This window comes from Poecile atricapillus, chromosome W, assembly GCF_030490865.1.
Source record: "Poecile atricapillus isolate bPoeAtr1 chromosome W, bPoeAtr1.hap1, whole genome shotgun sequence".
In the NCBI taxonomy this organism is placed as follows: Eukaryota; Metazoa; Chordata; class Aves; order Passeriformes; family Paridae; genus Poecile; species Poecile atricapillus.
The window spans coordinates 55,095,138-55,107,690 of NC_081288.1; the positions used below are offsets into that span (position 1 = coordinate 55,095,138).

The window sequence follows — 12,553 nt, forward strand, 5'->3', positions numbered from 1 at the left end:
CAGCTCTGACAGCTCCCAGAGTACTGCAGCCCCAAGCCAGGGTATCAGGGAAAACATCAGACTCTGGAAGGAAAAATTAAGATGAACACCACTCATTTCTACAAAGTAGCTCCTTTTTCAAAGATACAACATGTTCCTTCAGCTAGTTCAGATTTGCTTAACGCAATTTATCTTCTTTAACATACAGATATTTAATTTGCCTTCAGAATAAGTAGCTTAGACTACTAAGTCATTAGTAGTATCCCTCTTCTATCCTGCAGATTGATTATCACTCTTGCATCTATTAATTTAGAAAATTAAATTCAGAGGTAGATAACAATAATTTCATATCCTGAAAACTGCGGAGTTTCTCAGTTGTCTTCATTAGTCTGTGCAAGGTAGAAGTGTCTGCCTTTCCCTTAAATTACTTTTCCTGTTGTGACCATTTAAATACACAGATAGTAAAGGCTGTAGCCCTGCTGGGATGATCTTTTAGGCAAGTCAGACTGACCACAGCAAAGCTTGTTTGGAAGCTGAAATTTCAAATTAGTGCACATTCTTTTTTTATACCATCATTTTAAGTTATTGCTTTATTATCTAGTTTTGTAGACATGAGGGAGAAAAGAAATGTTAAGAAAAGGTCTGAATCAACTGTGTGAGAAGTCTGGGTGAAAAGAAGGTGAAGTTTCCAGACAGTATAGTCTATCAAAATTTTTTTCAAAGCATTTCAAATTGGTGTTAACTTTTACAAGATCAGTTTTGCACTTTTCCCTCTTTGCGCCGAGTTTGATATTTTCAAAAGCAAATCAAACCAAAAGACATTCCCTTATCATCAAATATGCCTCCATGCTGTCCCTCTAACATCTTACCTTGGTTTTGTTTTCAAGGGCATGTCATAGCAATTTCCCTGAGCAAAGCAAGCCATGGCTGTTGGGGTCAAGCAGTGGGTGGTGATGGTGCTGCTCGCTCTGGCTGATGCTCACCTGCCGAAACCAGCACGGGCCCCTCTGGTCCTGCACAAGCCCTTCCTGGTTGTCTGGAACGCGCCAACCGAGCAGTGCAGGCTGCGGTACAAGGTGGACCTGGATCTCGGTGTTTTTGACATTGCATCCAACATCAATGAGACTCTGAGTGGATCCAATGTGACAATCTTCTATCACACTCACCTGGGATACTATCCCTACTACTCAGACAACGGAGATCCCGTTAATGGAGGGGTGCCCCAGAACGAAAGCCTTATCAAACACCTTAGCAAAGCAAAGTCTGACATCGACTATTGCATACCCATGAAGAAATTTCAGGGACTTGCAGTCATTGACTGGGAAAACTGGAGGCCCCAATGGGATAGGAACTGGGGCAATAAAAGCATTTATAGAAATAAATCTCTCGAGATTGTTAGGAGACGGCATCCTCGGTGGTCAGAGGACAAAATTAGGAAAGTGGCTAAAGAGGAATTTGAAAATGCTGGCAAGAGTTTTATGAATAACACCATCCTTCTGGCTGAGCATATGAGACCAAACGGTTTGTGGGGTTACTATCTTTACCCAGACTGCTACAATTATGATTACAAGGAACACCCCCAGAGATACACAGGGAAATGCCCACCCATTGAGTCTTTCCGCAATGACCTCCTGCTCTGGTTGTGGAAGGAAAGCACGGCTCTCTACCCTTCTGTATACCTGGATTATATACTGAAGTCAAGTCCAAATGCACTAAAATTTGTTCACTATCGGGTTAAAGAGGCAATACGTGTTGCCTCAATTGCCAGAAAAGACTATGTTTTGCCTGTGTTTGTTTACTCCAGACCGTTTTATGCCTATACTTTTCATGTTTTAACAGAGGTAAGCAGACAGACTTCTTTCAAAATTTAGAAATTAGAAATAGCCTCTTAGAAAAAAATATGTTCTAGAAGCTTCTCCTGTGTAAAAGCACTTATGCATTTGTTTTTCATATTTAAGGCAGCCCCCTGAGAGGAAGTACTGTAGCCATGGTACAAAACTCTATGCCTTTCAAAAGTTAATATTGCAGTGGTTTGATCTACCTCTGTGAGATAGTGTTGTATATTTTTAATGAAGGTAGTTTAGAAAGAAAGTACAAAGAAATATATTTCTTAAGGAAGTAATCCATTCTGATATTTTTATTCTTCAGGGCAGCTTGTGAAACAAGCTTGACAGATTTTTTGAAGTCTAAAATTAATTAGTGCAATGGAAAGATAAACTTTCATGAGACATAAGCCTCAGGGCTTTTTTGTTTCTTTATGCAAATGTAAATTCATTCAGTATAGAAATAAACTAGTCAAGTAAAGTAATCTGTCCTGGAGTTCCTAACTCCTGCATGATGAGCACTGGCCATCTATCTCACTTTTCAGAGGTACAACATCTTCACATCTAACATTTAGTGCTAGACTGTGGAGTTCTTTTATTAAAGAAATCCAGTTTTTGAGTCCAATGTTCCATCAACCAGTGATCAAGTGCAATAAATATGTAGTGGCCACAACGCTGATGGTAAATTATATATGTGCAAATCTCAGACTTTCTGAATATGTAATGATGGTTGTTGCTCTGACTTTGTTTATACACATAATAGGGATGCACAGACGCTTATTCATTTCTCTAATAGTTGCCTCAAGTGCCAAAAGTTTTTCTTTGGTTTCTATCAATTTCATGAGAAAGGAGAAAATCTGGAACAGGGAACTCATAGAAATAATCCCTTGATGACATAGGGCATATGGGGGTGCTCCCTCCCTTTATTTCATGGAAAGCTGCATGGGAAATTCCTTCTAACGCTGCCAGAGACAAGTTCTTGGCTCAAACCCGAACAGAAAAAGAGAGAGAAGTGGCAGGGAAAAGGTAAAGTTCAGTCCAGTGAACCACAGGCTGTGGGGGACTTCAGCCTGGAGCTGGAGCTGAGGAGGTGCAGCAGATCCCTGAGAATCTGAGAAATATTTCAGGCTGACCCCAGGAAGCAAATCGTACATAGAAGTAATTGGAATTTGGTCTGGTTCATTTTCAGCAATCAGGAGCTCTTTGGAGGTGTTTTCTCTGTGGAAATCTCAGGTGGTACTAGATGACTCAGAAATCATGGACGGATAGGCCAGTCTAGTCCTGAAGGCAAGGAGTCACTGGGGTCAGTACAGGCAGGATGTCACCCAGAACACCCTCACTGAAGAACTCAGGCTAGGAAATACGTAAGAATTCTTCAATTCAGTCTGTAATAATACATTTCTATAAAATTAATTAGTCCCTTGATCAATAAAAAAAAACCATGAATGTTACTGTAAGCTATGAAAACTAGCATGCTGTTACCAGTTCTGTGTGAGTTCAAAATCTGTGGTGGTACATAGTCACTGTTTCACCTGAAGTTATTTTCTGAACAGTACAGTAGTAATTTGAAGTGATGCTCCTCTCAGGTTACATTCTTTAACTCACCAGCCTGTAGCCATTTACTTTTGGATGCTTGAAAGACTGTTTTACTACTCTGCAGCCAGAAAAGATCTTTGCATAGCCAGAGAAACATATTTGGATTATGCACCACTACATATTTTCTAATAAGGACAGCATAGGCAGGGTACTCAACATGGGACAGGGCTTAATGTGTCCAGACTACAAACATCATCTGTGAGAACAGCTTGGGTCTGACAGGAGCTTGCAGGGCTGTATTTAAAAACCTTCTACATAGAAATGATCCAGAAAATAATGTTCTTGTATTCTTTCATAGTCCTGGAGCCACTGGGATAATTTAAATGCAGTCTTGTATGTTCAGGCTTTAGACTAGATTGGAGCTTCTCATTTGACCCATGTCATACCCCTAAGTGATGCTCACAAAGTTACAAACAAGGCATGAAACCTCTGAGCTCCAGAAACAATGTGCATGGAGGTGACAAGGAAAGGTCCCAGGACAATGACATCCAGGCTAAATGGCCACAGAAAAATTGAGACAGTAGGCAGATGGGATAGTTACCTGACCTCTGGCAGGGACTGGGCCAGGACAACCACAGCCTGGCTCCATCGAGCTGTGCAAGAACTGTACTTTCTATTCCAACTGAAACACTACTGACATTCAAGACTTGTGTGCAAGCCTTTCTGTACAAAGGGCTTATGTGAAATTGCACAGTGGAGTCAGAAAAAATGGTTGTAAGTCAGAGTCACTGAGGAAGAGACACAGGTCTATCAAACCTTCAAAGAGATGAAAGGCCCAGGTTCCAGACAGATGCTGTAGCTGTGTGTGCTGTACTTTTCACCCTGACTGCATCTGAAAATCAGGTGAGTTGTGCATAAGATGTCTGAGAAATTAATCCTGCTTTTTATCTTGGAAACAATTTATAGATTCTGAATTGGGATCCAAATCATTATGAAAGGTTTTTGTATTTGCTAGAAATGTGTATAAGCAGTTTGCCATCTGTAGGGTATTTAGAAACTTTCTGCTTAGACAATTCACTGCTAAGTGTGTGGGAGAGGGAAGTTGCACAGTAGCATCTGTGCTTCCTGACTAGATGTCTGGAATCATTAATAAAGCAGGATGACAACTGACAAATTATTAATAATGCATAGCAACCCTGTTGTTCCCCTATAGATAGTATTCTCTGATGACCAGGTGTGTATGTGTATAGAGACCAACTCCTGCAACCATACTAGGCTTGAACTACTATTGCTGAACACAGAAAACTCTTGTCTGAAACTAAGGCTCTTCAAGATTACAGATACACTTACTTTTCTTTCCTCAACATGTAACTAGAACTGACTGTCTTGATCCATCTCAAGCTCCAAAACTGATGGTTTAGTTCACCTCTTATCCTTTTAAGGTCCAGTACAGTGACTTGGGTGATCTAAACACAAAGAAACATTGACAGATGCTAGAGCCCCCACATCTCTGCCAAATCAGGTGTCCATTTGGGGATAGCCCAGCATAGTCTTGAGGACCTTAGGTAGTTGCACACTGTCCCCAAAAGCTTGAACAAGAATGAGCATCAAAAGTGAAGAGCCTTTGTTGACTTGTTAATCATTTGGACAAATACAAGTCGCCAAAATCTGATACAAGGATCAAATTAGGATTCCCCAGCTAGATAAATGCTAAGATATTCATATTTAAAATACCTATTTTTTTAATTTAAATTGCATGTTTTCTTCCCTGTGGGACTTTTATTACACTCTCAAAGAGCCATGCCAGTGAGTCCCCATCAGTGCCAAGCTGTGCTGTGTGAGAAGGGGCACTTGGTTCAGTCCCAAAAACAGGACTACAGTGTCTGTGGCTGCTGGTGGAGTTCATGCTCACACAGTTCTTCCTGGAGGCTCCTCCTTATCTCTGGCCCAAATTTGCCACGCTCAGCTATTAGGAGAGGCACATATCTTTCCTTTTCTCAAAATACCCAAATGAGGAATGAAACCTTTATTTTCTTATCCTGTCTGTGGCAGAGGAAGTAGGGTGTGGTGTCTCCTTCTTTGTATGACCCTCCGCTGGTCAGAGCGTCTGCCTCGGGTGCAGAAGCTCTTGGCTCTGTTCTCTTCCCAACCTGCTCAGGATGAATCCAGCACCCTGTGTCAGGCACCAGAAAAGAGTTAAGGAATCATCAGACCAAAAAGAACAAGCAGTCAGAGAGCAAAAATAATGCAAAGGTGCAACCTCCTGTCTATAGGTCAGTTGGGGAAGAGCCCTTCTGTGTTGATGGCTTTTGAGGTACTGAGCCTGACACATTCATTCAATAAAAGACATAACTATGCCTGGAAATGGCAGCCAGAAACCTTGTGTCTTTCCTTGTGGGCAGGTTACCTAATTATTAACACAAATTTATCATAAATGTTGTCAGCTTCCCACTTATTTCTCTTTCTCTCCTCTGAACCTTCATTGTTCTGGTGCACAGTGAAATGGCATCAGAGATGTCATCTGAAACCTCATGAGGAAGGTAGCCTTCTCTGGGTTATGTATCAGACCAAACTCTTTCTATTTCTCTCTCCTTCTGGGAAGGACTCTTAGCACTTGACTTTTGTTCCAAAGAATACAAAAAGAGGAAATTTAAGGCACAAGGAAAGTGTTTAAATGTAGTCCTATACAATATTTTTGCTATGAACTGCTGTTTTCACCAGCATTTAGCACCTGTCCAGGTGCTGTAAGAGTCCTTTAAGAATCCCTAGGAAAACATACCTTCCAATAAAATGCCAAATTTTGGTCTTAGCCCAAGAAAAGTGCTGAATTTCTCAGTGTTGTCGAGGTGGTAATTCTAGATTGCAGGAAAGTGGAAGAGAAGCTGCCCCAGGTGTGAAATTATCAGTGCCATTGGTCTTTACACATCTAAAGGCCTGGATGAAATGTAAGGATTATTTTTTTTCAGTTTCATATCCGTATGAATTAGACATGAAGTGCTGTAGTATTTTCGTGGACCTGATAAAACTAAAAAAGAGAGATGTGGAACATGGGGTTATAAAAACTAGATTTTATGACTTCTGGTCAAGCACTCTAATTCCCAGAGCATATTCCTTACGAAATGTTTATTTCAGTGTTTTCTCAGGTCTTAGTTCATCCAACAATGCTAAATATTTATTGAATATTTATTCTGATAAGTTTTAATTCATTTCTTAATGAGATCTGAAATGTGTTAGTGCAAAATTGCTCAACCGTCATGTGAATAATGTTGAATCACAGACCACTCTTTGCATCTGGGTAAACTTCATAAAATGTGTTGCAGATGATGAAGGCCCACTTACACAGAAGAATATATTATTTTGTAATTAATCATAATAATAACATGGTTCTTCCATTCTGTACTTTTGCTTTTCTAAATTTGCCACCACCATACTGAGATAATTTGGCTGGTATTTTTGATTGTTCTCTAGTTAAAGAGTTGCAAAGACTGTTTAAAAGACCATAAGTATCTTCTTAAAGGAATTTTTACTTTGTTGAATTGAGAAATGTTGTAATGTCTGTCATTACAAACATTGGTCAGGAATTACTTTTTAATGAATTATTGTATACAGAAATGGTTTTAGGTCTAGTTGATTATGCATAGAAATTTTGAGAAAAAGGTTCCTTCCTACATATTTTTTAAGATTTACTTGCATTTTTCTAGACATAATATTTATAATCTCAGAGAATGGCTTTAGGACACTGGCAAGATACATTGCCATGCTGTTGGTAAGGCACTGGTGACTCCTGTTCAACACTCAGGCTGCTCTGGTAGAGCTGTATTGTTTCTACTGCTACAACTCAGCTCCTTATTGGTTCAATTCTAAAAGTGGACATGGTTAAATCAAAATGCAAATGTGTGTGCATTTAGTTTTTCCCCCTCCACTTGGCACTTGGAGCAGGGAGAGAGGTTCATTGTTCAAAGATATGTTTCTTGGACTATTGGCACTCATGCTGGTAGAAACAGCAGCCCTGTAAGTCTGTTGGCTTGGCTAAAGCAGCACGAGTTAGACCCCTGCCTAAAGCCATCAACTGCAACTAGAACTGACCCAGTGATGTGTGGTCATACTGACCATCACCTGCCAAAAAATATTACCTAGGTAGGTTTGGTAACCATTCAAAGACTAGTAGATAAAATAGATCACTAAATTCTTACTCCACCAGCTTGGCTGGAGGAACCCTTGTGAATAAACAATAAAGATTTCATTATTTAGTAGGCACACTTATGAATGCTACCTATGCAAATGTTTGTAGAGATGCAAAAGAGCTTTCTAAACTAAACAGTGATTTTGATGCCTTAAGTTTTAGCTTTCATATTTTTCATATTCTGTGCTGCCTAGGGGTGTAGTTTGAGCTTCATATTAAGTGCTAGTGAGCTCTCTTCACAGGGTAGGCAGACAAAACAATTCCTTTTCTAGACTGAAATCAAGGATAATTGTTACAAGTTTCAGGCCCAAGAGCATAAACAACAATGGACTGAAGAGAGAAAACGAGGATGGGACTTCATAACCTGAAGTTGTGATTGGACAATTAATCCCAATATGCAGATGGACCAAAACTTATAAAAATGTGGGACCTTGTGACCAGTGGTCCATTTTGTGACCATTTTTAAATTCATCATGGGTGTAGCCCTGGCCAGGCTCTTGTACTGCCCAAGGTGTATCCTTTATGGCCTTTCAATAAACACCTACTTTATTCTTAACTCTGTCTAGCCTCTGTTCTAAGTCAGTCTGCTAAAGGCATCAGTTCTGTTGTGAAGAATATGCCACATCAATGGGTATATTCTGGACCAAAGTTGCCTCTGGGGAAAAAAATGAAATTATGCTAATAGCCTAGTGATTTTTTACTTTTGTATATTTGTTTTTCTCATGTGTGAATTTGGCCTTCTTTTTCAGAGGGATCTGGTCAATACCATTGGGGAAAGCGCGGCTTTGGGAGCTGCTGGAGTTGTTCTCTGGGGCAGTATGCAATATGCCAGCTCAAAGGTCGGTCATATCAGTTCAGCAGTTCTTAGGAATCACCACAATGCCTCTTGTCTGACACCACACCCTCCAGAGCACCTATCTACCTTTGTCAGTGTCATCAGCCAACAACAGAGGATGATGGCTCAGTACTGATTTCAGGTCTCATTAATTCTGTTAGGCTGAAAAGTCCTGTTGCTCCACAGCACATTGATTTGGGCAGGTCATTTGTAGCTCAGTGGAATAATGAGTCCAGGTGAGGAGAAAGACATGTTTCAAAAAAAGCCATGCAAATATAAGCACAGCTTGTTTTACAGTGTTCCACTTTGTAACTACAGCAGTTACCCAGATTGATTGGGAAGGAATGGAGTCTGGAGGTGAGGTATTTTCTCCAGTTGCTAATGTTGAAATGTTACATGGAAAATAATGTCACAAGACAAGCCCTAGTTACTTCTAAGTTCTTCAGACTTTCATGAATAAACCTTCTTGAGGAGATGGGAGGCAGCACTGGAATGTCCCAGGAGGCATGGGATAGCCCCCATTCTTAAACCTGGGCTCTGGTGCCCACTCTGCTTTTCATTTAGTCTGCTCTCCTACTCCTGAAGTCTCTGGAAAAGTACCACTGACTTGGGCAGAGGAACCAGGAGATTTGAACTGGAACTTTCCAGTTGCAATTGCAGCAACTTCTGTTCTGGTTTATGAAAATTATGTGGCTCCTGGTAAACTGAAGGTATTGGAATGATCAGGGCCAGAGTGATGACTTAATGGTTAGTCCCATGCACTTTGTCTAGTCAGCAGTTACCAGAAATCTCTACTTAAGGAACCAGTTAGTCTCAAATATGAACCACGTGAACTCTCTTTCTGCTTCCTGGGACTCCTCCCTACTCTCACACTACATGTTCCTACAAGACGCTAAAATAGAAACTATAGTAGAAGTCAATACTTTTCTAATCGTCCACATGGAATTAAACTCATTTAGAACAAATTGATCACTTCAGTGTGTAAGTCCAACAAGATCTATGTCAATGGATTACTTTAGGCAAGAACAGCTTAGTACTAGCATCTTTTTAGACATAGTAATCTTGGGCATAGTGCTAGATGCTGAGAAATGTGTTGTGGTCTTCTGTTATCCACAGGAGAGCTGCTTGACCGTGAAGCGGTACATTGATGGACCTTTAGGACATTATGTCATTAACGTGACCTCAGCAGCCAAACTCTGCAGCAAAGTTCTCTGCAAGAAGAATGGAAGATGTATCCGTAAAAACAGCGACTCTTCTGCTTACCTCCATTTGTCACCTGCTGATTTTAAGATCCATGACCATCACTCAGAGAGGGGCCCCAGGTTCCAGGTGACTGGTGAACCCAGCCTGGAGAGTATTGAAGCCATGAAGCAGAGATTTATTTGTCAGTGTTACCAGGGCTGGACAGGAATATTTTGTGAATTACCTGACCAAAAGCTATTGGAACACTGGGTTCATGTAGTGTTAAGTAGATCAAGGAAACAAAGCTTTTTTATCTTCCTCTTAGGAGCCATGCAGCTTCTTCTGCTTTGTTTTACACATTAAGGTCTTCTAAGGCAGTACAAGGGAATAAAAATGGTGCCTACAACAGTTCTATTTCTTAAAAAATATATATATTGTAAAGGGAAAAGGCATCCATGATTAAATAATTTCATTTTGTTTTAGTTATTTTCCACTACTGCAACTTTTTAAGACATTAAAAATTTTGGAAACATTTTTTTACCAGCTCCTTTACTCCTTCCTTCTGTTTCACTCATGTTCAACAGATAAAGATTCTGTTGTTGCAGTGGAAGTTTTACCTGAGGAAAGAAGTTGAATGAACTTGTACAAAGATTCAACCACATAGAAGTTTAAAAAGAAGAACACAGAACTTCTTTGTTTCAGGGCTGAGTGATTTAACATGTTGGTGAGGACAGTCTTGTGGACCAGGAATTAGGAACTGTTCTCTGCAGCTCTTGCTGAAATCAAGTGGTACCTTGTGTGAGCAGCTGCACTGTGCCCAGAGCCATATCCATTGATCCTACTGCTTCTGCACAAACAATGCGAAAAGTGTAGATTTATACACCAGAACACAGCTTTAAAAATTTATATTTGATTCATGCTACTTCTAGAGGTATCAGTATTTCCAGTATTAGTGTTCCGCCATCAGTTTCAAAGATACTGTCTGTCTGAACATCTCTCAATTACTTTTAGGTGAGGGGATTCTGAGCTCTGAGAGCAGTGCTGGCAGCTGGCAGCCAGCAGAACTTCTGCCTGGGCAGGAAATAGGGAAGAGCTTCCTTGCTCACCCCACCCCCTTGGGAAGGAGGCATCGCTGCTGCCTTTGGAGCTGGTGCAGGTCTTTGCTTTCTGCTGGCTGGTCAGGGAGTGGGAAATGAGAACAGATCCTACTGTCAGTGTGTGTTTCCCTCAGCAGGTCAGGAGAAAATGAAGAACTCCATTCATTGAAACATTTTGGCTTGAAGCCTTTGGCTTCAGATGGGGACCTCTCTGAAGGTGGTATAGCTTAATGAACTACTGATTACTGGTTAATTTAGCATCCATAACACGCTGTTCTGTCAGGCTGTGCCATGCCCGTTTGCAGTTATTCATTGATTCACGTTCATGTGTGAACAAATGTATTCCATCAAAAACCTATCTGTCTTCCACATAGCCTTTCAATGGAACAAACAATGGATGCCTTCACTGAATTGAAGACAAACCCAAGAAATTTCCTATACCACTCTGACTTACTAAAATAATTTTATTTGAGGTTTTTGTATGATGCATTGGACTGAGTATTGTTCCAGATCATGGACACAGACATTAATAAGAAACTCACATGTGAATCTAAAACCTCTTTTTTGTCCATACTAGTGTCTATATTGATCATCTGTGGCCTGACTACATTGCTTACATTACACAGTGCCCTAATCCTGCAGCAGTTTGACTAAAATCAGAAAGGTTCTATGGAGAAGATATTCAACTGTGTAAGGCAGTCTGAATCTGGCTCTTATCCAGGCCCCCTTCTTGACACTGTCCTAAATTACTTTAAACATTAACATGTTTTTATGAATTATAATCTTCTGTATTCTCTGTAATCTCCTTATCTCTGAACATTTCTTCATGGTAACCCTACATAACAAAAACTATCTTTGTTTTGCCCAGACCAGATTAACAGCTGGTGTGAAAGGTGATGCTCTGATTCACTTGAACCAAAGATCCAACTCACTACAGCCCTGCAGTGGATGTTAAGGCTGTCTTTAAACCTAAATGCTGAAACTGAACTGACTACAGTTGAGACTGAGTGACTTGGGGCCTATATTGAGTCATTGTAATGTCATGTGCTGAAAAGCTCCAGGAGAGCTTTGCCACTGACCTTTTGCTTTGTAATGTGTAACAGCAATGGATGACAGCAAAAATAAAGGTAAAAAACTTCCTTATTTTGGTGGGGGAGAGGAAGGATTAAAATTGAAGTTTAGAAAATCTGACAACTATTAAGATCCAAGCCTTTAAATTGAAATTATTGTGCTTACCTTATAAAATATTTATATCTATTGACATATTCTGCTTTACCTTCTTTATTCAGTTCATATTTTGGTAAACTTCAAGGGAACTTACACTGATTTTATTATCTTGAGAGCACAGAAACTATTAGCCCAGTTTTGCTAAATACCTGTCACCAGTGTTGGTCTGTATTTAAACTGGATACTCCTGGTTTGTGTAATGCTGTCCTATAGAGCTGAAGTGAAAATATTGTAGTACTTATACACTGTGTCAGTGAAATGTGTTTATAATATGTTCTGTTGTCACTTCATAATGTGTTTTCGTTATTCCTGTATGCTTATAAGAATAAATGATGTTGAAACTTAAATATACTATTTATTTGGGCAGCATAAATTCAATTAAACTGACATAAGGTCTTCATTAGCTAAAGTTCTGGTACTTTGTGGGAAATTTCTGCAAACTAAAAAAATTCTATGGGTGAAATGTCCATGTTCATGATTCAGTCTGTGGTGTATATGCTGTGTGAGGAAACACTGGTAGAGACTTGTACATAAGGCTCTGTCAGTTTATGTCAAGTCTGAATTTGTCCAGTGGTTCTTCTTTAGCCTAGGGTACAATTTCACACGGAGTGTGTGAGTGTCTGTGGTAGTATATCTATCTGGACACAAAGGTTTTTGAATTTGGGTCATATATTTCTGTGAAGAACTGCGA

The 12,553-nt window shown here is 40.0% G+C and overlaps 1 protein-coding gene across 1 annotated transcript; it reads left to right on the forward strand.

The window, feature by feature from the left end:
* Positions 1 to 902: 902 nt before the first annotated feature.
* Positions 903 to 9,901, forward strand: LOC131592099 (hyaluronidase-1-like). Its single transcript, XM_058863376.1, has 3 exons — positions 903 to 1,820; positions 8,271 to 8,360; positions 9,473 to 9,901. The coding sequence occupies exons 1-3, from the start codon at positions 903 to 905 to the stop codon at positions 9,899 to 9,901; spliced, it is 1,437 nt and encodes a 478-aa protein (XP_058719359.1).
* Positions 9,902 to 12,553: the final 2,652 nt, after the last annotated feature.